Source organism: Anguilla anguilla, chromosome 11, assembly GCF_013347855.1.
Source record: "Anguilla anguilla isolate fAngAng1 chromosome 11, fAngAng1.pri, whole genome shotgun sequence".
Classification (NCBI taxonomy): Eukaryota; Metazoa; Chordata; class Actinopteri; order Anguilliformes; family Anguillidae; genus Anguilla; species Anguilla anguilla.
In genome coordinates, this window is record NC_049211.1 from 39,699,568 (window position 1) to 39,727,566 (window position 27,999).

General features: G+C 46.5%; 1 protein-coding gene across 1 annotated transcript in view; it reads left to right on the forward strand.

Moving 5' to 3' along the window:
- Positions 1-26,307, forward strand: part of slc6a17 (solute carrier family 6 member 17) — a 46,523-nt gene extending 20,216 nt beyond the window's left edge. Inside the window, exons 3-12 of the mRNA XM_035382140.1 lie at positions 2,521-2,678; positions 5,599-5,725; positions 8,781-8,962; positions 9,932-10,042; positions 11,428-11,669; positions 12,576-12,768; positions 14,824-15,016; positions 15,628-15,787; positions 16,787-16,949; positions 18,224-26,307. Coding sequence (XP_035238031.1) covers positions 2,521-2,678; positions 5,599-5,725; positions 8,781-8,962; positions 9,932-10,042; positions 11,428-11,669; positions 12,576-12,768; positions 14,824-15,016; positions 15,628-15,787; positions 16,787-16,949; positions 18,224-18,595 — 1,901 coding nt within the window. The 3' untranslated portion in view covers positions 18,596-26,307. The remainder of the gene's footprint in view (positions 1-2,520; positions 2,679-5,598; positions 5,726-8,780; positions 8,963-9,931; positions 10,043-11,427; positions 11,670-12,575; positions 12,769-14,823; positions 15,017-15,627; positions 15,788-16,786; positions 16,950-18,223) is intronic.
- The last annotated feature ends 1,692 nt before the right edge of the window (positions 26,308-27,999 follow it).

Consider the following 27,999-nt stretch of genomic DNA (forward strand, 5'->3'; position numbering starts at 1 on the left):
GATGCCACCGATATCACTATTTATAATCAATATGTAACGTTAACCTAACAAACCCATTTAATCAATTTTTACATCGCCTTACCTATAGGATTATCCCAAACAGAAATCCAAAAAAAGAAAGGAGAAAAAAAGGCTATCTAAAGGGGTCAATGGAACCATAGTGAGTTCTCAGTCTGTCTCAGAAGATGGGCAGGCTTTCTGCTGTTCTGACTGTAGTGGAAAGCTCATTCCACCACAGGGAGTCCAGAATAGAAGGACAGTGTGACCTAGAAGTGCAGGCACGTGGGAGGAGGGTGGGCAGACACTCAGCAGTAGCAGAACAGGTGTCTGATGTCTGGTGTGTTGAGTTTGACAAAGGCCTGAATTTAAGTTTTGGTCCAAAACAGCCCTGTTGCTTAGCGATGAATTAAAGGTAGATCTGGATACTGGCGGGAAGGCATTTACTATAAAATGCAGCAACATCAACTGACTGTCATCGATAATCTGATATGCAGGTCAATTCAGCGATTCATAATGACACTAATGTGTATGTCGGCCTTTCTGAAATGAAACGGTTCCTTGATGGAACTTCTATTTTCCATACATATAACACTGTAAAATGGCACAATGATTATATTTTGCTCTTATGGACAACTTCAATTTAGCTGCTTCTAGAATTTATCTTCTGAGTGAACGAGAATTTTTGACTTTTAAACGTGAATGTTCTCACAAGAGCTGTGTCTGCCATTTGAAGATACTAGATACTATCTAGTCTGTAGGTAATCAGAGCACTAGGTACAGTTTAGTTTGGAAAATGGCAAGCATTATTGGGCTGAGTGGCTTGTTCTCGTCATTATGCTATGCTATGCTATGCTATGCTATGTTATGTTATGTTATGTTATGCTATGCTATGCTATGCTATGCTATGTTATGCTATGCTATGCTATGTTATGTTATGTTATGTTATGTAATGAAGCCGTGATGGAGAACAGTGTGATTATCTGCTGTTTATCTCCCCTATCCCTGCAGCAAGACCAGAGATACAGTTTAATTGCTTGTCAATAAAATTATAGCAAATAACAATTTAGACAGTGACACATTTGGCTGCTGCTTCATGGATGCACCCTGCAGTTTTTGGATGGGCTATTATACAAACCTGCTGAATAACTATGGGCAAGGCCTGTTTGCAAAACTTAACAGCTTGCTTTATTCACTCAGCAATTTTCAAGGTTTTCTGAAATTCACAATGATGCATTTACATTTAGGCATTTATCAGTTGCTCTAAGAACGACTTTATTACTTTTGTTAACTAGCTGTCTGCTTACTGAGAATACAATCCAACAGTTCACACCTATCAAGCTCTTCTCCCGGGCTGCAGTACTTCTCCCAAAACGTGACATGATCTGATTTGGTTCAGAATTTCTCACTAAAAGCAGCCTTTTTTTGTGGTGTGAGTTTGCCTGTAGGAGAGCAATAGCCAACCCTGTTCCTGGAGATACACCATCCTCCAGAAATAACGAAGCACACCTCACTCAACAGCTAGAGATTTTGTTCAGCTGCTAATTAGTAGAGTCAGATTTGCCACATTAGGGTTGAAATGAAAACCTTCAGGGTGGTAGATCTCCAGGAACTGGGTTGGGCAGCCCTGGGATGTTCTGCTACATGCTGGCATCAATGCATTAAAATCAGTTTTGTATTATACGTTATTGTGCCCAAATGCCTCACAACATAACCAGAAGTCAAAGAGTGGATAATTAGTTATAGTTTTATATTACTGCATTTTTCATAATACTGGATTTAAAAATGTTATTATCTTACTAATTTGCTAATTAAACATTTCCAAGCATCTAGTCAATACATAGAGAGGAAATCCTGCATATTTCATGTACATATCGGATGTCACCGAACATGCCACCCTTCGTTAGCCCGCAGAGTTGATGATTTGAAGGTCTCTGCTGTGGAGCTGAGGAGACAGATGGGATATAATCTGAGTCAAGGGCGCTCTCTCCTCGATGGAGACAGAAGGGAAGGGAGGGAGACTCTGTGACTAATGATCTGGGACTCTGAAATGCATCGCCTCCGAATGAGCGCGTGTGGCCATGTGATTCGATGATCTGGACGCACTGCGAATGCAAAAAGGGTTTATCCCTCTCTCTAATATACGACACAGAAAAGAATTCAGGAGTAGAGCCTGGCAAGGCTTTGACACCCTTCTGTACCTGCAACAAAGAATTTACATAATGCCGCCATTAATGGAGTCTTCAAGGTGCATGTTTTAACACATTCACAAGCCTTTTTTTTATGTTACTGCATTTTTAAACATTATTTTCTTTCTACTATTTTCTATTATTACCTCTCTCCCTCTCGCTTTCACTCTTTTTCTCTCTCACTAGCTGACTTGCACAGTGTATTGTTATTCCGGAATAGACTCCTGTAAAATTCCACTGAACAGTCAGTTTCTCCAGAGTAGCCTCGGCAGTGAGTCAGCACCGTGTTTGGTGGAGTCTGTTGGCTGATTGGCCGCTCCCTCTCCCCCCTCAGGAGCGTACCTGGTGCCGTACTTCATCCTCCTCATCCTCATCGGGATCCCGCTCTTCTTCCTGGAGCTGGCCGTGGGCCAGCGGATCCGACGCGGGAGCATCGGCGTGTGGAACTACGTCTGCCCGCGGCTGGGCGGGATCGGGGTGTCCAGCCTGATGGCGAGTATAAACATGCCCTGCGCACGTCACATGACCGCGATTCGGCCCTCATGCAGGGCGGTCACAAATCACCAGCAAACTACCTTCAATTATATTATTATTATTATTATTATTATTATTAATAATAATAATAATAATAATTATTATTATTATTATTATAATAATCATAATAATAATCATAAAAATACAGCTGATTTATTATGGCCTAAGGTACCCAAGGCCAAATTATTATAATTTTAAACATTTAAATTAAAATACAGATCATGTGAATGGGTAAAATATGGAGACCAGCAGCTAACGGGCAGGGTCCTGAGTGTGGAGAGAGCTCCCCAAATCGCCTGTCTGCTCCGCCTGAGCAATTTCTGACTGTGATACAGGTCGCTGTTATTCAGACCCAGTAGGATGTGAGTGGATCAGATATAGTAGGATGTGAGTGGATCAGCTGCAGTAGGATGCCAGTGGATCAGTGGATCAGCTGCAGTAGGATGCCAGTGGATCAGTGGATCAGCTGCAGTAGGATGTGAGTGGATCCATGGATCAGCTACAGTAGGATGTGAGTGGATCAGTGGTTCAGCTGCAGTAGGATGTGAGTGGATCCATGGATCAGCTACAGTAGGATGTGAGTGGATCAGTGGTTCAGCTGCAGTAGGATGTGAGTGGATGTGTTCTGAGGAGTCGTGCAGCTATAAATACAGTATGGGCAGCGGGGCTTCTGGGAAAACACACTTTAATAATTCATCCAGATTCTGATGCTGCTGTGATAGGCCTCTCCCCCTCCCTAGCATGTGGCGCTCGGCAACCACAGGACTGGACAGTAAAGTAAACGCTCACGTCAAAGGCACGTTACGCAATCACAGCGAAGACACAGATGTGCACACACACATACACACCCACACGTACACACACACACACACACACACACACGTACACACACATACACACACACACCCACTCACACACACACACACACACGTACACACACATACACACACACACACGTACACACACACACACATGTACACACACGTACACACACACACACACGCACTCACATACACACGCACACACACACACACACACACGTACACACACAGACACACACACACACACGTACACACACACACACACACGTAAACACACGCACACACACACCCACTCACACACAATCACGCAAGTGGCCCATAGATAGATATTACCTTACATTAATCTAGCATATGCTCTTATCCAGACCAATGTACATTGGAGGAGAAATATCATTGCATTCATCTGATTTATATGAGTAATTGTGACAGACCTGTCTAGCAGCATGCTCACACTAAGGAGTGAAGAGTCAACATCACTGAAGCACTCATGCAACTTAACCGTTAACTACCAATAACCAAAATACAAATTCTAACCTCATACAGACTGCATCCATAACCAACCCCAAGAACAGAAGCACAAAGCCATTAAATACCAATAACCAAAATACAAATTCGAAACACATACAAACTACATCCATAACAAGCCCCAAGAACAGAAGCACAAAACCATACAAATATAACCTGAAACCATAAAAATGCCATAACCTGACTTACTGTAAAAGGTGGGAGTGGGACATGGCGGGGATGGGATGGGAACCGAGCTGTGATCTGACGAGGTGGCTCTTTAGTCTGTGTTGGAAGTTGGCGAATTCCTGCTGTCGTGACCACTTCAGGAAGGTCGTTCCTCCACTGGGGGGCCAGTTCAGACTGGCACTGTGACTGGGAGAGGCGACCCTGGAGGTTGCAGAACATACATATATGTATGTATGTATGTATATATATATATACTCCCCACACAAACACTGCTGATCAAAGGCTTTAGTACTCCCTGAGATTGAAAAAAATAAAATACTATAAAACAAATTATATAAATTGTTAGATTAATCAAAATAGCCATCTTTTGCAGTAATAACTGCTGAGCATATTCATGGATTCTTTATGCAAGGGTGGTCATGTGGTTCTGAAAGTACACACCAACACTGCTGTAGAAGTTCCCACAGATTTGCTGCACTTGTGGGTTGCTTTTCTGTGACCTTTATGTCCAATTTATCTGAAACTACCTCGTCTCTTGTTGGAAAATGGAAATATTTGTTTACCAGTTTATTTAGCCAAAAATGACTTTTTTATTGACAAAATTTGGGTCACTATCCTGTGAAATAAAAGATTCTTTTTAACTTCTAGGTATTTACTTCTTACAGTACCTTCTGTCATTTGAAGTTATGTACAGAAGATAAACTGTTTCAACTTCACCAAAACCAGAGTAAAAACATGCGTAAAGTGTACTAAAACTTCCGACTGGTAGTGTAAACAAAAACAGAATCTTACAACTTGACAGAACAGCATGCCTAATTCACACCCTCTATACTCTCATAAGTGTTGTGATTTACACACACACACACATCACACAATGTCTAATTCGGTTTGGTAATTGCCCATTAATCCTCTGACATTTAATCTTGGCGTTGCTGGGGATATGGGGTCACCCAGAGGTGACCCAGAGTTTGAGGTGTGGGGTAGCGTAGAGGACAGCTTCCTTGAATCAAGCCTCTCATGTTACCAGGGAAACGCATTCAACTCTCCTCTGTGACTGGCCTGCTTAGATTTCCACTTACAGCCACCAGGGACAGACCTGCACCAATTTGTGAGAAATATAAATAAAGCAAGAATACCATTAGCAACAACAGTGTCAAAGGTTAATGCATGAAAACAAAAATACAGTCACCTTAATGGAAAATATTGTGAAAATGACATAATAATCGACAATTTCCACTTTCAGTTTGGCAAAAGCGTGATTGGTCTTTTAAGCGTTATCTGCTGTATAAGACAAACCATTAAGTAATCAAGATGAGATGCTTTTCAGTTGTCTGGTAACCCCCTACCTACCGGTGTCTCTCCAGGTGTGTGGCTTTGTGGGGCTCTACTACAATGTCATCATTGGGTGGAGCATCTTCTACTTCTTCCAGTCCTTCCAGTACCCACTGCCCTGGAGCGAGTGTCCAATCAGGAGGAACGGAACACAGGCCAGTGAGTATAGAATGCCTGCAGGACATGTTTTTGAGCTGGGTCACCTGGGGGCAAAGCGACCAATCAGGAATAACAGAACACAGGCCAGTGAGAGTAGAACATCTGCAGCGCATGCTTATGAGCAGTGCCCCCTGGGGGCAGGAAGTGGAGGATACCTGCAGTACATGGCCGTTAGGGGGATAATGAATATTAATATCAGTCTGTGAGAATAGGGCCTATTCAGTACGGTACATGCCCCCACTGAATGAAATGTCAGTGAATTTTACGGTAAGTCTGTAAACTTGCGAGGGTTGTGAAATTGTAAACAGCAAGAATGTAGATATTTGTATTATTTATGGTGAAACACTGCAATACATTTAACATTTGTTAAATACACAGCCTGCTACCTTATGCTTAACATAATGTTTCCATTACATATATAGCAAGGTTCTGCCGACCCAGTTGCTAGTATTTTACCATAAAATTTACTATTCTTACAGTGCAGACTTGAAGATGATATACAAGACGGTTTGTCTGTTAGACTAGTCCAGCAGTCCTTAAAGATCACTGTGAAGAGCCCACAGGTCCTGCTGGTTTTTAAAATCACAATTGTTAAAATGAGATGTATGCATATTATTATTATTAGTAGTAGTAGTAGTAGTAGTAGTAGTAGTAGTAGTATTGTTATGCAATATTATTAATATGCAATAGTAATAATAATATCCTCAGTATACATATCCAAACACATGTATGACTCCCTAAAGGTTTCCGAGTTCCGTGTCAGAGCTGTGTTGGTGTGAAATGTAGACCCTGGAGATTTGAACGGCTCCCATTGGTAACCGCACTGGCAATCTTCCATGTATATGCAAAAAGTCATACTAACTTGTTCTCACTCGCATCAGGAACAGTGATTATTCCCTTCTCCTGACACTATTCCCATCTCCGCACATTATTCCCGTATTTGGACATTATTCCCATCTCTGGACATTATTCCCATCTCCTGAGATTATTCCCATCTCTGGACACCATTCCCATCTCCTGACATTATTCCCATCTCTGGACACCATTCCCATCTCTGAACATTATTCCCATCTCTGGACACCATTCCCATCTCCTGACATTATTCCCATCTCTGGACACCATTCCCATCTCCTGACACCATTCCCATCTCTAGACATAGTTGCTTTGGGCATCTGTAGAAAACAGAGGAGCCAAGCAAAAGCCTGCTCAGGGGAATTAATGTTTGTAATAACAAAACCTTCTGAATAATTCAGTTGCGATGACTATGGTGTGTTTTGTCCTCTGAAAAAGGGAAAGCTGTTATTTCCTGGTGACATTTCAGCGGCACAGCTCTGGATAGCAGAACGGGACCTTTTAATGCGTCTGTAAGTGGAGAAGCTGATCGCTTTTCTTCCCAAATGAAGTTTCTCTGATGAGTCATCCAGAGATGAGGCTCCATTCAGCCCTAGGAAGCTCTATTAGATTTGCAGCCTTGATACCCCCCCTAATAAAAAAAATATTTTCGTGCACAAATGCCATTGGTCTGACCAATCAGAACCACGTGTGTGTGAGCACATGCTGCTCAACAGTCCAGTGTGTCCATGAGTGTGACTGTGCAGTCTGTCCTGCCAATCAGCTTCCTTTCTGATGGCCCCGCCTTCAGAAAGCAGTGGTGTTTTCTTATCAGCCGTGCTAAAGAACAAAATCCCTGAGTGAGAGAGTACAGCCGGTGAAGGTTTGTCTGCTTTAGTGAAGAGCCTAAATAAGCCCCTATTCTGTGGAGAGCAGCTGTGGAGGTCGGGCTGTCTCTCCCAGCTCCAGAACTGGGTCAAACAAGACGCAGGTCCCGCGGCTGGCCCGTCACATGATCCCATCGCATGATCCCATCGACGGCCTTGTTCGCAGTCAGGGGATGCCTGATCTCCGGTGTCACGCACCCTCCCAGCATGCATTGTGGCCGGTGCCCTCAGATGACTGATGCTGGAGAATACTATATGGGACAGGACTTCATCTGAAGAGCCAGGATAACACATTCTCCTGTCCACACCACTCCGCTCACTACGCTGTGCGTATTCAAACCTGTGTCAGATACTATAAGAAGAGCATTAACCCCGGGGCCTCTAGTGGCACAGCCCGTAGAGCGCTAACCGCATGCTCAACGCCACAACGTAGGCATTTCGAATCTGACCGCTGACCTTTGTCACACGTCTCTCCCTCTCTCTCCTCCTAATTCTTCCTGTCTCTCTACACTGTTCTATCAAATAAAGGAAAAACCCCCAAAAACAATTAAAAAGAAAGAAATGCTTCAATGCCAGAAATATTCTGCACATACGTATTTTAAAAGAAATACCCGTTTTCACCAATATTCCGAACAAATGTTTTTTTCCATTTCATATTATATGTTTCATATTGTATGTTCTGGCTAGTTACACGTTTTATTACATTTTCAGGGAGTCTTATTACATCAAAAGAGTGAAAATATAAAATATAAAAATATTTTATGCAGGTCTTGTGTATGGAGGGAGGGGGAGGGAGAGAAAGAGGGAGGGAGGGGGAGGGAGAGGGAGAGGGAGAGACGAAGGGAGGGAGGGAGAGAGATATCAGGGACATCGCCCAACAGTGCCCTCCATCAGGCCCAATGATGTGACAGTGTGATAATCCGCGTGCAGGATCCTGTCTGTTTTCTCTTTCATCTCTGTTTGGAGGGGCATGAGTTGCACCTTCCATTTTGAAATGACTCCACTTTGGTTCCTCCCAGTGCAGCATCTTGAACTGTGCACTGAATCTAATGAATGGTGTAGCTGTAGCTGTTCCTGTAGACTGAGCATTCAGGGTTGGTTCTGTTTCTCAACACTGTTCAACACGGCATTATCAGACATATTTTCCCTTTGGGGATGGTTACAATCCCATCAGTATTTGTTTTTGTATGACATCATTTTCACACAGGTTGTCACATAGTGCCTCACAGTGGAAATACAAAAACAAATCCGTTTTTTTAAAACTCCCTGTCTTAGCCAAACTTTTGGAAGCACCGGAAACCGTTTCCCCAACCCACAATGCACCTTGTCTCTCGCAGTCGTGGAGCCGGAGTGCGACAAGAGCTCGGCGACGACGTACTTCTGGTACCGCCAGACGCTGAACATCACCAGCACCATCGCCGACAGCGGCGGCCTCAACTGGAGGATGACCCTGTCCCTGCTGGCCGCCTGGGTCATCGTCTGCCTGGCCGTCATCAAGGGCATCCAGTCCTCCGGCAAGGTCATAACAACAACAACGTTAAATCATCAAATCATCAGTCATCAAATTTAACAACAAAATAAAAAATCAAAGATGAAGCTAAATTAAATACAAATGAGGCTCTACGGCCCCTGGGGGCCAGCTGGGAGCTCTGGGGGTCATAATGGGGGCCCCTCGATAAATTACATTACTGCTATTTGGCGGATGCTTGCTACACAAACGTAAGTGTTTTGATGAGTAATCTGCAATAGTACGAGACAGGCCTTACCCAAAGAGACAGACAGTGCAAAAGTGCTACACTCAGCTGAGAGCTAGTCAAATACCCAGACTAGCATTAGCTAATATATAGCTGCACAAATAAAAACAACGCTTAGATGGTTTCATCATAGCAAAATTATTTTAGATTTTGTGATATATTACATATTTTCTCACATTCTTATTAACACTACAGTTTAACATGAAGGTTGATATACTTTGTCAATCTAAAATGTGTTTGTGACTCCTTTCACTCTTAAAGTGTACCTGTCTGTCTCCTGTATCAGATAGTTTCACCCTGACATTGTACCTGTCTGTCTCCTATATCAGATACAGTCTGACTCTTACGGTGTACTTGTCTGTCTCATGTATCAGATACAGTCTCAGTCTTACACTGAACCTGTCTGTCTCCTGTATCAGATAAAGTCTGACTCTTACAGTGTACCTGTCTGTCTCCTGTATCAGATACAGTCTCAGTCTTACACTGTACCTGTCTGTCTCCTGTATCAGGTACAGTCTCACCCTGACATTGTACCTGTCTGTCTCCTGTATCAGATACAGTCTGACTCTTACGGTGTACTTGTCTGTCTCCTGTATCAGGTACAGTCTGACTCTTACGGTGTACTTGTCTGTCTCCTGTATCAGATACAGTCTGACTCTTACGGTGTACTTGTCTGTCTCCTGTATCAGATACAGTCTGACTCTTATGGTGTACCTGTCTGTGTCCTGTATCAGGTGATGTACTTCAGCTCTCTCTTCCCCTACGTGGTGCTCTTCTGCTTCCTGGTTCGGGGGCTTCTGCTGAAGGGGGCAGTGGATGGCATTGCTCACATGTTCACCCCCAAGGTGAGATGACCAATCACAGCGCAGAATCAAACAGGGGCACCAATCACAGCACAGTATTTGAATCCAAAACAAATATGTATTTGACCCAGGTCTGTTGTAAATATATATATGATACTAAGAGAACGCACAGCCTAACCTTGCACAGGAGATGAAGCTCTTTACTCCACACGTACGGTACCTGTCTCCCTCTGGTGGTGAAACACATTCACATGTACTTTGTTGTAATGAAGAGGAAAAACATGGGAGCACTTTTTTATCAGTTGCTAATCCTGTTCTGATTCACCATTGACAGGACCTATCTGGAATGACAATTATAAGGGGTAGCATTTTGGGGCACTTAAGACTTAAGGTTTTGATGGATGGCATATTCAGTAAACCCAGGGCAGCCTAATCTTGTTCATGGAGATCTGCTCTCCAGCAGGATTTGAGGTGTGCCCTGCTAGGGTTGGAGTGAAAACCAACAGGACAGTAGATCTCCTGATGCAGGGTTGCACCGCCCTGAGTAAACTGTTAGTTTTGTGGGAACAGGTGATCATATCCTGCCAATCAGTGGCCAAGCAGAAGCACAATGCACATGACTTCCCTCACAAAGCCAGGGATGAGGTCATACCTGAGCTTCCCATGGGCAAGATACACATTCTACATTGTAATAGGCTATTCCAAAAAAGGAGAAAGGAAAGAAAACAAAGAACCATATATGCAGATGCGGGAAGAGTCCTAGATATCTACAGACTGTGGCCCATTTCAGAAATTGACCAGTCCTGCTGTTTTATGGCTTAAGGCTGGTTGCCAGGTTCCTGTAGTTTGTTAGCCAGAGTTTTGAGTGTAAAAGCCATCAGAATATGTGCAAGCAGTGAGGGAGTCACACAGTAGGGCGCACTTGCCTACTATTGAGTATAGCTGTTGAGTGCACTGGATGAAAAAGTTATTCAGTAGGCAAAATGTTCTCTAAATGTGGTGTACTTAATGTCCCAGGAGGATATACTTATTTCCAGGGTTTCGCTGAGTCTATTTGGAAGTATACTTTCCAGGAAGTTAACGACCATTTAGGTCCCATAAATATGACTGGCAGCTTCGCTTTATAAAGAAGACACGACTTCACTGATGTTTTCCTTAAACAACAACGACATGTAAGCATGGCTGCACGAGAGTGGAACATCTAACGACACTTCCACAGTACGATTGGAAAATAGTATGGAGGATATTTTTCGCATACTGGCTATTGCATTCTAAAAATACGCAGTAAACAGTATGTAGTAGACAGCACATACTTTGATTACACAGTAGTTAGGAGGCTGATTCGGACACAGGCTAGGTTCTTGGTTCTTTGTCTGACCTGGTGACCTCATGACCATGTGACCCCGTGATCTGTGACCCTCCCCTAGCTGGAGAAGATGCTGGAGCCGCAGGTGTGGAGGGAGGCCGCCACGCAGGTGTTCTTCGCCCTGGGCCTCGGGTTCGGGGGGGTCATCGCCTTCTCCAGCTACAACAAGCGCGACAACAACTGCCACTTCGACGCCATGCTGGTCTCCGTCATCAACTTCATCACCTCCATACTCGCCACCCTGGTGGTGTTCGCCGTGCTCGGCTTCAAGGCCAACATCATGAACGAGAAGTGCGTCGTCGAGTGAGTGCCCCGCCTTTACGGAACGCATCACCGATCAAGACCTGCACCGATGAAACGACTGCGTTCAGAATATAGCTGAAAAAAATGTTTCTGTAAAAAACGGTCTGGTATTTTTCCTGATGTCTAAAGGGTTAAAGGGGCATTTCAAATAACAGTTTTCCCATCTGCTTTAGACCATACAACAGAGGATAGCCATCTTAGTATAGCTCCCCACACAGCACACTGAGAGAAGAGGGCAGACGTAGGCGCTATGTCGCACTTCGTTTGTGGGAGATAGTCACCATGTAGCCTGGAGGTAGTCTGCCCATTGGGAGGCTATGTTGTTTTCTGCTGCTCTGTTATAGAATCGAATTTGTGTCAAAAGTATCAAACAAAACGTTGTATCAAGTATCAGACAAAACAAGTAGTTTGCACAGGCATAGTATAAAATTACTTGCAGTATTTTTCCTGTTTGTTCAAAACTCAAGTCATAAATTTAACTCACAAAATCAATATTTTTCTTTGAAATATTAATCTTTCTGCTCTGTCAGGAACGTTTTGCTTGATAATTTTGACAGAAATGTCTGGCAAGAGTATGATGTTTTCTTTGAGAATTTTTGCACAGATCTGGTTCCGCGCTTGGCGAGGTTGCAGCGACATCTTCCCAATGGGCAAACTACCGCCAGGCCACGTCAGACAACGCGTCTACTTTGGCAATCTGTCACTGCAGTGTCAGGGTCATATTCCATTACAAAAAGGAGGGAGAACTGAAGATGGGATGACGCACACTAATACCATTAAACTTGTGGATCATTTGCTCAATTATGACTTTAGTTTATTTGTTATTGGAATAATAAAACTGAAACACTGCAGAACAGAAACGCCGCAGGTCTGCTTTAATTTGTGACGGCTCTGCCGCTGTGACAGGAACGCGGAGAAGATCCTGGGGTACCTGAACTCCAACGTGCTGAGCCACGACCTCATCCCCCCGCACGTGAACTTCTCGCACCTGTCCACCCCGGACTACGCGGAGATGTACGGCGTGATAAAGACGGTGCGGCAGGACGACTTCGCCAAGCTGGGCCTGGACCCCTGCCTGCTCGAGGACGAGCTCAACAAGGTGGGACCCGCTCGCCGGGCGACCGCAGGCTGCCTGCCACAGCACGACTATCTGCACCCCTGGTACTCAAATCACGGCCCCTGGGGTCCGAGACCTGCTGGTTTTCCACCCTCCCTTTACCTGGGAGTCAGGTGTGACTGCAGACTGGCCAATCAGTAGCACTAATTGCTTAGTTAATTACCTGGGGGGGGGAAGAAACCAGGACCGGATTCGGATTTGAGGTCCAGATTTGAGTATCCATGATCTACACTAATACACTATGACCTGTTAATACATTAATATGTGCCCTCTTGCTTTGTTCTCATCATGACCTCAAAAAGTCTCGGTAAGTAGGCTGCATTGAGTAGACATTTCAGAACTGCCCTGTTTTTCCCCTCACCGTTTCATTAGGCAAGATGAGCCCGTATATCTGTTCCTTGCTCAATCTGTATTCAGCCCGGTAGACTTAATCATGCATTTGCACAGACATGCTCTTTGAAATTTTCATGCCTTTTGCAAGTTCTGTCAAAATGACAGATGGTCAAATCCGGTTCTTAACAACATCTCCTGCAGGTCTGGTTCCTTAAGCCTGTGAATGAAGCTCTTCAGAGAGATTTACTCTTACAGGCAGAAACTCTAACTGTGGACATTTACTCCTATTACAAGAAGTAGGACTGAGAGCCAAGTATTAATGATCTTTATAGAAGTACTCTCAGTATGCCATGTACATACATGACCTCACACAGTTTCTTAACCATTTTATAGCAACCAGAATGACATCACAGGAATTATGGGATGGAAGCCACGTCCCTGAAGAGGGATGATTGGTTGTCTGTAAGGTGATTGAACCTGGTTCATTGATTTTTGGCCCGTATTACTGAATGGTCTTTAATATTTTCTCAAATTTAAGCCTAATCTAGAGGCGCACATGTACAGCATTTACACCCTAAAATGCATGTTCAATTAAGTGACTAAATTAAAGGGAAGAGCACGCCCCACCCCGCCCCACCCCACCCCACACCAGTCAAGTCTCTTAGCCTCCTTATCTTTTAGGTCCTGGTAACACCCCAGTCCCCAGGAGACTGTATGGTGTCAAAGCAGATGTGGTTGTTTTTAAAATGTAATCACAGTGAAAGTATTTAGGCAGAAAAGTCATTTACACAAACGGAGTGAGAAGATTCCACTTGTCAGACTGTCCGTCTCAGGAGTCATTGTGTGAGACAGACTGCAATTCTGTGATTCAGATCTGTAATCCACATAACACACACACACACACTCATACTCACAAACATGCGCACACACACACACTCGTGCACACACATACACGTGTGCACACACATACACAGGCACACACTCACACACGTATGCACGCACGCACGCTGGCACACATGCACACACACATATACACACACACACACATAAACGGACGCATGCACACACAGCGTTCACTTGCATTTATACATATGATACACTGCTTATGAGAATCTTCAGGTTGAGTTCTGTCAGCAGGATCAGGGGCATTGAAGGAAATTAGTGAAAGGTAAATTCCACACAGACATGTGGAAGTATTTCTTCACACGGAGAGTAGTCAATGTTGGGAATAGCTTGCCAGGTCATGTAGTAGAGGCAGAGATTCCAGGGGTTTTCAAGACCAGGCCAGATACAGTTCCAGATACAATGTAGTTTGTAGGTAAACCAAGCACTAGGTACACTTTAGTGGTAGGAAAATGGAGAGCATTGTTGGGCTGATTGGCCTATTCTCATTATGTTATGTTATTATGTTATGTTCATACCACAGCCTACACCAACACTACCTGATCAAATGCCTCTCCTCCCATCTTTCCCTCTCTCCCTCCCTCTGACTCTCCCTCCCTCCCTCCACTGGTCCCTCTCCTCCTCCCATCTCCCTCCCTCTCTCCATCTCCCTCCCTCCCTCCCTCCCTCCCTCTGCTGGTCCCTCTCCTCATCTTTCTCCCTCCCTCTGCCTCTCCCTCTCTCTGCCGTTCCCCCTCCTCCCTCTGTCCCTCCTTCCCTCTCTCTCTCTCCCTCTCCCCCTCTCCCCCTGTGCTTCTCCAGGCGGTGCAGGGGACAGGTCTGGCCTTCATAGCCTTCACAGAGGCCATGACCCACTTCCCCGCCTCCCCATTCTGGTCCGTCATGTTCTTCTTCATGCTCATCAACCTGGGCCTGGGCAGCATGATCGGCACCATGGAGGGCATCACCTCACCTATCCTGGACACCTTCAAAGTCCGCAAGGAGATTTTAACAGGTGAGCACCCCCTGCATGTGACCCAATCTCATGACAACAGACTCCACCCCAAGCGGCAAAAACCGGGCTGCGTTTCTGAAGCTCACTTCCTGGTCTTGTTGAGAGACGTTGCTCACTACAGCCAGTGCGGTTAGCTCCAGTACAGGTCTTTAAGCCACCCGTTTTAATGTAAGTCAATAGTACCAATATGGTGAAAATACAAAGTAAAAAAAAAAAAACATTTCCCACAAGAAAATAGTCGGAATACGTGTTTTTTCTTCATCGGTCTCCCCATGTGCTGATTTGTTAGTTATTGTGCTATTTGGACAAGATCACAATATTTTGTAGACGAATCAGGGACAGTTTGCGTCACTGCCGAGTCACTGTACCTCACTCGCTTAGTGAAGTTCATGCCTATAGAAGTCCTTTTCCGCACTGTACAGTCTCTGGCGACAATTTACGGCCTTTAAATGGCTGTAGCAATAAAAAATATTTGAAAGTATTTCTCTAAGAAATATTAGGGTTTTGACACACATACATTCTCTTGGACAGTTTTCGGCGCCATTGCGGGTACTGTGGGTTTCTGAGCTCTCCTTCCTGACAGAGGTCCTCTTCCTCCTCCTCTTCCTCAGTGTGCTGCTGCATCACGGCGTTTCTCTTAGGCCTCCTCTTCGTGCAGCGGTCAGGGAACTACTTTGTCACCATGTTTGACGACTACTCTGCCGGCCTTCCGCTCACCATCGTGGTCATCCTGGAGAACATCTCAGTGGCCTGGATCTACGGCACCAAGAGGTACAGACACACCTGAGGCCTATGTATGGACTCAAGCACAGACCAATGTACAGACACACCTGAGGCCTATGTATGGACTCAAGCACAGACCAATGTACAGACACACCTGAGGCCTATGTATGGACTCAAGCACAGACCAATGTACAGACACACCTGAGGCCTATGTATGGACTCAAGCACAGACACACCTGAGGCCTACGGTATAGACTTAAGCACAGACTAATATACAGACACATCAGAGACCTACTGTATAGACTTAAGCACAGACCAATGTATAGACACACCAGAGGCCTATAGACTTAAGCACAGACCAATGTACAGACACACCAGAGGCCTATGAATAGACTCAAGCACAGACCAATGTACAGACACACCTGAGGCCTATGAATAGGCTCTAGCACAGACCAATGTACAGACGCACCAGAGGCCTGCTGTATAGACTTAAGCACAGACTAATATACAGACACATCAGAGACCTACTGTATAGACTTAAGCACAGACCAATGTATAGACACACCAGAGGCCTATAGACTTAAGCACAGACCAATGTACAGACACACCAGAGGCCTATGAATAGACTCAAGCACAGACCAATGTACAGACACACCAGAGGCCTATGAATAGGCTCTAGCACAGTCCAATGTACAGACGCACCCGAGGCCTACTTTATGGACTCCAGACACAGACCAATGTACAGACACACAGAGCAGACCTGTGAATCCCATGTACAGACGCGTAACACAGACCCATGCGAACCTAAAGCACAGACAAACATACAGGCACACAGTACAGACCAGTCCCATGGACAGACACCCATACACCTCAGAGTGTATTCTTTTGTAAAACGATTCGCTCACGTGATGTTATTTCATGGCGCGCGATTGGCCCAGACGTACACTAACCGCCAGGTTACCGCCGGAGGAAGCGGTCTGTACTGAGAGGCAGTTTTGAGGGGCGCGGGCGGGCTGACGGAACCTTCCGGGGCGTGGCTCTCTGCAGGTTCATGCAGGACCTGGAGGACATGCTGGGCTTCCGGCCGTATCGCTTCTACTTCTACATGTGGAAGTACGTGTCTCCGCTGTGCCTGCTCGTGCTCATCGGCGCCACCGTCATCGAGATGGCCATCAGCCCGCCGGGCTACAACGCCTGGGTGCAGGACCTGGTCAGTGTGCGCCCTTCACCGTCCCTGAGTAGGGCTGCCAGACGCCCCCTTCGCTGAGTGTGTATACCGGTCCCGTTTGTGGTCCCGACCATGTAATGTCTGGTCTGAGTAATTAATAGATGAAATTTGGCGGTTGGTCTGTAGTGAATTTACGTGTCGACGACTCCCCGGTCCCTTAGAAAGACCCCCCTGGTCGGTTCGGAGGGGGACCTCTCCCTGGTCCGACAGCGCGCATTCGCGATGCACTTCCATTGGTGCGTGTTTTCCCATTTTGCTAAATTCTAAATCTGGCAACCCTACTGAGGAGACATACAGTATGCATGTAGTGCTAATGCCTCTTCCTATCACAAAGTAATCAACTGACAAGACGCTATTAGCTGTAATTATGCACATGAACCGTAGGAAATCTCTCAATCTCAAGTTGTAGGCCTGACATAATATAGTCGTTTTACACAGTTCATTTTATTCATGTATTTGGAATAGAAGCTGCAATGTTAGCAGGAACCAGCAGATGTCAGAGTAGTCCTGGTAATAGCATTTGACCTTTTCGGCTGTTCTCACCGAACAAATCTAGATTACCTTGACCTTGAGGTATGAATCAGTTTTTTTTCAGGATTTTTGGTTTTGAATTGTGACTTACACAAAAGGGACATTAGTAAAAATAAGAAATTATCTGGAACACTGCTAGTATGATTGTGTGGTGTACAATAACAATAACTGATGGTGAAATCAGCCTTTATCCAATCAATCCTCCCGACCTATTCTGGTCTATCAGGAAAAAGATGAGCCTTACTTCTTCATTTCAGCTAAATTCCTGTTGTTAGACAGTTTAAGAAATGACAAATATCATAATTAGTATTTTACATCCGTGCTAAATGTGCTGTTATCCTAGATCAGGGGGCTGTTTCATGAAGCAGGATTACGGAGTTCTCTGTATAACTGAGTAAAACCCGGAACTACTGTTTTTACTTCAGTCCATGTTCCAGATTTGGGAGGGTTCCAGGTTTTACTCAGCACAGTTATCCAGCTAACTCCGTAATCCTGCTTTGTGAAACAGGGTCCAGGTCACTCTTAAAATGATTAGAATTTTATATCCGTGCCAAATTTGTTGTTATCCCACATCAGGTCTCTCTTGTAAAATAGATAATGTTATGAGCTAACCTGGCTAAACGGTGAAATACATTGGACTCCACATGCCGTTAGCATATTGCAGTATTAAAAACGCGTGAACGTAAATGAGGAAGGGTTGGTAGAGCGCTGTTTTGGGTCTCCAGGGTGCGGAGCAGTTCAAGAGCTACCCGCCGTGGGCGCTGGCCATGTGCTTCGCCCTCATCATCGTGGCCATGCTGCCCCTGCCCATCGTCTTCATCGCCCGCCAGTTCAACCTGATGTCGGACGGCTCCAACAAGCTGTCGGTGTCCTACCGGAAGGGCTGCATGATGAAGGACATGTCCAACCTGGAGGAGCACGACGAGACGCGCTTCATCCTGAGCAAGAACCCCAGCGAGACGCCCTCCCCCATGCCCACCCACCGGTCCTACCTGGGCCCCGGGAGCACCTCCCCCCTGGAGCCTGCAAACCTCGCCCCCACCGGCCGCTACGGCACCGGCTACCAGAACGCCACCACGCCAGAGTCCGAGCTATGATCCCGACCCCGCCCCGCCCCTGCCCCAGCCCCGCCCCCTTCAGGCAGGATGACACGCCCCTTCCTCAAACCAGGGAGTTCAGCCAGGGGGTGCTGAGGAACGCCCCCATCTCACTCCCTACCCTCAGAGCCCTCATCCAGCACCCCCCAATCTGCCAAATACCCCCCCCCCCGCCGCCGCGCACCCATCTCAGAATAAAGCTGCCTGTGGGACCCGGAGCCTGTTCTGTGTGGCTCCAATCAGAGTCAGTCTGTTACTGAGCCCCCAGCTGCCAGCTCTCAGTCTCTGCTGGCCCATAGCACAGCTCCAGCATTCCCATTATAGCACAGCTCCAGCATTCCCATTATAGCACAGCTCCAGCATTCCCGTTATAGCACAGCTCCAGCGTTCCCATTATAGCACAGCTCCAGCATTCCCGTTATAGCACAGCTCCAGCATTCCCGTTATAGCACAGCTCCAGCGTTCCCATTATAGCACAGCTCCAGCGTTCCCATTATAGCACAGCTCCAGCGTTCCCATTATAGCACAGCTCCAGCGTTCCCATTATAGCACAGCTCCAGCATTCCCGTTATAGCACAGCTCCAGCATTCCCGTTATAGCACAGCTCCAGCATTCCCGTTATAGCACAGCTCCAGAGTTCCCATTATAGCACAGCTTCAGCATTCCCGTTATAGCACAGCTCCAGCATTCCCTTCATAGCACAGCTCCAGCATTCCCATTATAGCACAGCTTTGGCGTTCCTGTTCTGACAGTTCCAGAATTCCCATTCTGGCATTCCTGCACAACCACGGCATTCCTGTTTTGGCACAGCTCTGATGTTCCCTTTCCAGGGCAGCTCTAGGCCAGTACAGTTTATGGAGTTGGAAACACTGCCGTACTGAACACAGCACCCACAAACACTGAGCCGCACTGAACACTGCACCCACAAACACTGAGCCTTACTGAACACTGCATCCACAAACGCTGAGCTTTACTGAACACTGCACCCATAAACTCTGAGCTGCACAGAACACTGCAGCCACAAACACTGAGCCTCACTGAACACTGCACCCACAAACACTGAGCCATACTGAACACTGCATCCACAAACACTGAGCCGTACTGAACACTGCAACCACAAACACCGAGCCTTACTGAACACTGGACCCACAAACACTGAGCCATACTGAACACTGCACCCACAAACACTGAGCCCTACTGAACACTGCACCCACAAACACTGAGCTGTACTGAACACACTGCACCCACAAACTCTGAGCCGCACAGAACACTGCAACCACGAACACTGAGCCCTACTGAACACTGCGCCCACAAACACTGAGCCTGTATTTCTGCAGTAAGGATGGCTTAAGGTGAAGGTGAGGGAAGAATAGAGGAAAGGAATAAAGAATTCTTACTCTGCTTTCCAAACAAAAATGCTGTAAAATGTCATCAGAATGTGCATTAATACACATATGATACTTCCAAAAATACCTTAGCACTAGCAGAGTAAGAAAAAGGTTATCTACCATTATCACAGAACTGTTGTTGATATAATAGTACAGTATAAGAGAATATCCTACTTTATTTCCCCAAGGGGGAATTCTTCAGAAAGTGCACAATCTAGAGAAACAGCACATGTTGTAATAAGGTGAGTAATAAGTCATTATTGTGATTCGCTTTCTGCTGCTGGGTGAAGTTGCGTTGTAGATGAGTTGTGATTCTTTGCAGTGCTATATTCACCTCTGTAGATCTGGTCCTCTATTTGTTAAGCACAAATGTCCCTTCACCTCCTCAGACATTGATGCACAGATACATACTGGATCGCTTCTGTTGTGACAGGCTGCAGTCAGCTGTGTTTAACACACGTTTTGTAGTTAATTTAAATTCTCAGAGAAAACTCCTTTAGGCTCTCGCCTGCCCCCACCCCTCCGGTGGGGGAGAATCGGTCTTCTGTGGGCAGTGGAAAATTTCGGCTGCTCCCCTGAAGGTCATTGTTGTTGGGATTGGCGACTGCAGCACGGTTGTGTGCGGTTAGGGACCGTGGTAAAGACCGCACCAGACTGCGGGATTGGCGACTGCAGCACGGTTGTGTTCGGTTAGGGACCGTGGTAAAGACGGCACCAGACTGCGGGATTGGAGACTGCAGCACGGTTGTGTGCGGTTAGGGACCGTGGTAAAGACCACACCAGACTGTGGGATTGGAGACTGCAGCACGGTTGTGTGTGGTTAGGGACCGTGGTAAAGACCACACCAGACTGCGGGATTGGTGACTGCAGCACGGTTGTGTTTGGTTAGGACCGTGGTAAAGACCACACCAGACTGTGGGATTGGCGACTGCAGCACGGTTGTGTTCGGTTAGGGACCGCGGTAAAGACTGCACCACACTGCATGCGTGAGGGTCTGGCATGCACTGCCGGGATTGGAGATTGCACGTTGGGCAGAGGGGATCTCGAAGGCCCGTCTCTGAAAGTGCTCATTTTAACCTGCGTATGGCAGGGCTACACAGGGACTGTGTGCACAGTGTAACATAAGATTCATACAGTTATACAAGCTGTGTTCACCTGCACAGGCCAAGTGATAATCATAGAAGCTAGCACACTTGTTAAAGGAGAAATGTAGTTGTTTAGGTAGCATAGCTTCAGTATTATGTGTAAGGCCATTGTGAGGTGGATGCATTTTGTTAAAGCACACGTCTAGTCAGGCCTGTATTCATTAAGCTTTAGAAGAGGACAGAGGGTTTATTATGAGTCTGTCAGCAGCACAGAGCAGAACAGCTGAGCAACTGGCCTGCTGGCTGGGAACTGTGTGTCTGTGCTGCATGCGTGTCTGTGCTGCGTGCATGTCTGTGCTGCATATCGGGGCTGCACTTGGTGAGCTGTGTGTCTGTACTGCACTTGGTAAGCTGTGTGTCTGTGCTGTGTGTCTGTACTACACTTGGTGAGCTGTGTGTCGTGTCTGTACTGCACTTGGTGAGCTGTGTGTCTGTACTGCACTTGGTGAGCTATGTGTCTGTGCTGTGTGTCTGTACTGCACTTTGTGAGTTGTGTGTCTGCTGTGTGTCTGTACTGCACTTGGTGAGTTGTGTTTCTGTGCTGTACTATGTTTATGCTGCACTGTGTTAGTGCTGCGCATCTGTGCCTCACTGTCTGTTCTGCACTGTGTCTGTGCTGATTGTCTGTGCCTCACTGTGTCTGTGCTGCTCTGTGTCTGTGATGTCCTGTGTCTGTGCCTCACTATCTGTTCTGCTCTGTGTCTGTGCCTCATTGTGTCTGTGCTGCACTGTGTTTGTGCTGATTGTCTGTGCCTCATTGTGTCTGTGTCTGTGTCTGTGCTGCGCTGGGAGAGCAGCCTGTCTGTGCTGCGCTCCTGAGTCTGTGCAGCGCTGCCAGTATTATAAATAGCTCAGACTCTCCCAGGGGAGGCTGTGTGTCAGAGACACTGAGGCAGGCTGCTAATGAAGCTGCCCTGGCAGCACAGAGCCTGTGAGACGCGCTGTCACACCGTCAGCTTACAAACGCTGCAGCAACGCTCAGAGAACACTTTACAAACGCTCAGAGAACACTTTACAAACGCTCAGAGAACACCTTACAAACGCTCAGAGAACACCTTACAAACACTGCATCAACGCTCAGAGAACACCTTACAAACGCTGCATCAACGCTTAGAGAACACCTTACAAACACTGCATCAACGCTCAGAGAACACCTTACAAACGCTGCATCAACGCTTAGAGAACACCTTACAAACACTGCATCAACGCTCAGAGAACACCTTACAAACGCTGCATCAACGCTTAGAGAACACCTTACAAACGCTCAGAGAACATCTTACAAACGCTGCATCCACACTCTGAGAACACTTTACAAACCCTGCATCAACGCTTAGAGAACACCTTACAAACGCTCAGAGAACACCTTACAAACACTGCATCAACGCTCAGAGAACACCTTACAAACGCTCAGAGAACATCTTACAAACGCTACATCAACGCTCAGAGAACACTTTACAAACGCTCAGAGAACACCTTACAAACGCTACATCAACACTCTGAGAACACTTTACAAACGCTACATCAACATTGGGATAACACCTTACAAACACTACATCAACATTGGGATAACACCTTACAAACGCTACATCAACATTGGGATAACACCTTACAAACGCTACATCAACATTGGGAGAACATTACACTGCTTAGTTCATAGGGATCACAAGGTTGGAAGATGAAAAAATTAATGTGCAGTTTTTAATCGTTTGGAAGTGGAAGTTTTTGAAAATGAAATATCAGATGAATCATGAAGTGAAATATTATGACCACCAAGTGTTACTACGCAGAACAAATAGAAAATACACTGAGCTGAAACATGGGGAGAATCCAGTATGTTCTGTGGCCTGATGCCTCCACAGTGGCCTTCAGAAAGGACACCAGAATCCAGTAAAGAGATAGCAGAGCACTTCTTATGTAAAGGAGGTGAAGTGGTGCACATTTTATGTAAAGCACAGCCTTGTGTTGAACTACAGTCAAGCACAGCTAACCTACGCATGGTCTTATTGGCCTGTAGGGGCGATTTGTGTTGTGTTGGTAGTCATGGTCATGGACTGATAGTTAAGAGGACCAGGTTGTGCACTTCACCATGGGTAGAGGCTCTGGACCTACACCGTGCAAGGCACAGACTGAGTTATCCACTGTGCCGACGCCAACAGCTGCAGCTGTGTCACACCTCCCTAGTTCCCCATGAAACACTGCCCCCTAGTGTCAGACCAGCTAATTTCCTGGTGTTGCTGTAGTTTGACAGGAGACCTCTGCTTTATTGGGGAACACACTGCCTTAGAGTCATCCCTATCGGCAGCCATTTTAGAGGACACTACAGAGAGCACGCAATTCTGAGTGAGAAAAACAGAGGCACAATGTCAGATGATAGCACAACCTGGAAAAAGTCGAAACATTTGTATGTGACTTTAATGAATTTAATGTGATAACTAGCGGAAGAACTACATACAGTATATATATTTACACATATACCCTCATCATTCAGCCTGATGTCAGACAGATATAACTCAGAGCACAAGGAATGCATGAGATATTGATGTGATCTCATTCCATGTCTCAAACATGCATTGCTTTAAAGGTGGAAAATGGGAAGGGGAGGCGGTTGTGTAGAATGCTCCTCACCGTTTTCAAATGCGCCCTGTAAATTGCTCCGAGCTGGCCGTGTTGGCGCAGGTCAGGACAGCACACTTAACCCTTATGGGTTTTTAATGCAGCCAGATGCCCACAAGAGATGAGGTCATAAAATTAGACCAGCAGAAGACCGTAAAGCCCTTCAGTAGAGATTAATGAGGGGCGGGAGGGTCCGTACATCCCGCATGAAGGAATCTGTGGAGCCGTGTCCGCCGTGGCCGCCCAGCCGATAGGCGTACTCGGTTCGTTTCTCGCTCATCGTTTACGCTCAACCCAAAGCATCTCGGACAATCGAAACGGGGAGCAGGAAGTGACACCTCTCTCCCTACTCGCCTCCTGGGGTGTGTCCCAATACTCGAAAAATGCATCCCCCTTTCCTCCATTACTATTTCATCTCCTCACCTACTTTCCTCCACTACCACCTCCCCTCCTCACCTACTTTCCTCCACTACCACCTCGTCTCCTCTGTCCCCCGGAAACCCATCTTTCTGTCCTCCCTCCCTCCCTCCCTCCAGTGTCCCAAAATCGTAGGAGACGAGCGAAGCGCACTGAACTGTGTTGGTGATGTGACTTCAAACTCGTCTGCTCCCCTCCTTTCCTCCATACTTCTGGTTAGGAGATGAGTGATAGTGGGGGAGTGGAGGAAAGGAGGAGAGGAGATGATTGGTATTGGAGGAGTGGGGGAAAGGAGGAGAGGAGATGAGTGGTAGTGGGGGAGTGGGGGAAAGGAGGAGAGGAGATGAGTGGTAATGGGGGAGTGGAGGAAAGGAGGAGAGGAGATGAGTGGTAGTGGGGGAGTGGAGGAGAGGAGATGATTGGTATTGGGGGAGTGGGGGAAAGGAGAGGAGGAGTGAAAAGTAATAGGACGCACTCCTGGAGGTATAAAGCAGGCGTTTGAAAAGGTAGCGCTCCCCTCTTCTCTGTCTCCACCTCTTCTCCTTTCCACACTATAGCTGGACAGCAGGAGGTGTGTCATTCCCACTGTCAGTCACATATGTGAACCAATCAGAGCTCCTGGGTCTCTGCTCCCCTTGGGTAGGTCTTGCCCTATTACAATAAGTGAATTCGATTTTTGGTTGACTATTTTTTTAAAGTACAGTAATGTCTTATTTATTTTTTTAATTGTGATGCTAGAAGCCATAGTATTAGTGTCAAAATAAATCAATATATTTATATTACTTGTATATTGAATCTGTATATGTCTGTGTACATTGTTAACTTCACAATGAAGGCGATCTATAAAAGTGTCAATCAAGGTGAATATATTTCATCCTTCACGTTGTATATATGATCATTGTATATTTGGAAATATAACTTTTGTAGGCGTTGTCTCTTTCTGTCTTGATGTAAGTTTGGGTGGATATTTCGGGACAGGTTTAGGACAGGTTTGTGACCTTTCGGTGTTCTCCTCCTTTGATGTTGCCTGTTCTTTTTTTCGTTCTCGCCCCCGTCGCGACGCGCCAGCGACCAGGGATCGCTCTGACGAGAGTCCCGCGCTTGACATTCCCTTCCCCTCTAAACCCAAACGCGCGCCTTTTCAGAATTAGCTTTTTCGGCAGCCCTTGATGGTTCCTGTGTCTTGAGGTGTGTTTTTAGGTTTGGTGTTTGTGCCCCTGCCGTGGTGGTGCGAGCCTCACAGCGTTCCCTGGAGCTCCGAGGCCGCACCCCACGCTCCGCTCACTGAAACACTCCGAACGTCAGCATGAAACCGCCGCTTTCACGCGGTTGGCCATTTTGTCCGAGCGCTAACAATGAGGATGTGACTACTGAGCTGTACATGATCATTTTGGTACAATAACGTCCAACTGTTTGCCTGAGCAATCATTTTGTCTTTAAATTACACTTTTAAAAAAAAATTGAAAAAGAAATGGAGGAAAAGGTAAAATAGCTTGTACATAATATGATATAAATGTTGTAATGCTGCCGACTGGAAGTGAAATTTTCCGTGGGTGAAATTACTGTTGACTGTGAATGTATCTGCACTTTTTGTTACCCTCCTCGAGGTGTTTTTGTAAATCCTGCTGCTCACTGCCCCCCATTGCCCCAGATACCCCACCCCACCCCACCCCACCCCGCCCCGCCCCGCTATGATAGCCGGACCCGAACCTGATATTGTATCTGTCCCTGTAGAAAGCAATATTTCGGCAGTATCAGCTGGTTCCAGTCAAGGTTCAGCTCTTCAGAGCTGGCCGGGAAGCTGCATGGAGGTCCACTGCACTCCTTCGTCTGTTGTGGCGTGTTTGCGTGCGTGTGTGCGCGTGCGTGTTTGTACGCGCGTGTGTTTGTACACGTGTGTTTTTCTCTCGCTTATTATCAGTACAGTAGTGTTGCGCTTCGCCGAGCACAGGTAACCGGTGGCAACCCGCCATTCCAATCGAAGTACACCCGGAGCTCTCTCTCTCTCTCCACAGCTGAAGATACAAGTATTCCGTTGTATGTGTCAAGGCAATTGTACGATATCCAAACTGTGTGGAGAACATCAGAACAATGAGTCATGGATATCTTCAAAAACATCAATAAAGACCGTATGATATTGTTGTTCTTACTTCTGTTTCACGTCTCTTCATTTCTGTTATCATTTTTTCCTCTTTCTTTTTTGATGCCAAATTATGTGCATTGGTCATAATCCTTTTGACTTTGTGTACCTCAAATCACTCCTCATCAGATATAACCAAGGCCTTTTTGTTCATAAAATTAGGAAAATTTAACTAACTATTGCTTTTCTTATCACTGGCAGCCAATTGAAACCAAAAGAAATAGAGGCGAAGGAATTAATGGGAAAATTGGAAAGTGTTTAGACTTATCACTTGTAGAATGTGTTGCTCAAAGTCCAGGACCAAAATAGCGAAGGCTTGTGGAGCATTTCACAGAGCTAAATATGGAATCTCCAGAGCACAGAGCACTAATAAAGTGAAAGATGAGAAAAGCCCCAAACTGGTTAAATGTGCCAGGAAGTGATTTATTGACAAACAAAACTGTGCAAAGGTGCAAATGGGAGCAGGAAGAAAGAGTTGTGCCATTTCATTCAGCGCTCCCCTGAGAGGGAACTATGTGTGGAGCCACACCCCACAGCCACCCGCCTGTACTTGCACTTACTTATTGCCTAGGAAGTGTCCGACCCTGCAATCTAGTCGTCGTGTGAAGTACCCGGGCCCCGAGGACAGCCGTCACCGTCTGAAACGTCCGCTCAACTTTCCCTCGCTCGCGACCGCTCTGCACTTCTGCACCTTTGCCCAGTTCGGGAAACGCTGTGTCGGTGGCGGTTCTTTTTTCAGGCCCACGCGTGGTGCGGTTTGATTGAACAGACCCCTCGCTGTCTTTATGCGCGTTATTGCAGCTGTCATTCGCGGCGCAGAACAGAGGGGCCGGAGCGCTTAGCCGTTCTCTCAGAGAGCGCTAGGGCACAGCGGGGCTTGTGTGTGCGCACACGGAGGGATATCTCTTCCTGTCAGTCCCACACTACTTCCTGTCAGTCCCACACTGTTCTCTGGTTGTTTCAGTGCTGGGGCCCTGCCCTGTCAGTCAGAGCCCACTGAGTGACTGCACATTTATGTCCCCTCTTCTGCAAGACAGAATGAGCTGCACCGCACGGGCATCAGGAAGAAAGCATGCTGGGAAATATCGGCTCTGACAGTCCCTGCCTGGGCGTGTCCCCGTATTCTCGGTTACCCCGGTTACCTGTCCCTGCCACAGCACGATAAGTCGCATTTGCTTGGCATTGTAGGTTTTTTATTTCAGAATAATAATTTGGTGCACATGCTTCCTAACGAGAAGGAACCAGAACGCCTTGCATACATTCTCGGAATTATTTTAACTACACAATCCATTTGGCGTGATAAGTGAACAGCGTTACTTAGTAAACAATGAGCCCGAGTCCTATTTAGACATCACACATCCTGGGGCTCAGGATTGATCACCAACATCCCACAGCTCCTCCTCCTCAGTGGTCTAATGACAGCGGCTGAGGTGGGAGGAAAGTGCTCATGGGTAAAGTAGACATTATGATGCGCATCGCTCAAAAAGCACCCCGCCTCCCTGCTGGTGACCCCCTCACCTCTGCCCAGCCCACACGGGACCTGCCCTATCCCGAATCAAAAAGAATCCCTCCAATTCCCGGTGGACGCGGCAGTTGGACTCCCGTCACAGCTGACAGGAAGTGGGCTGAGCCCTTAAGTGCGGCTGACTGACCGGTAGAGGCATGCGGCAGGAAGTACCGTCCGCTGGCTTTGAGCTCGGA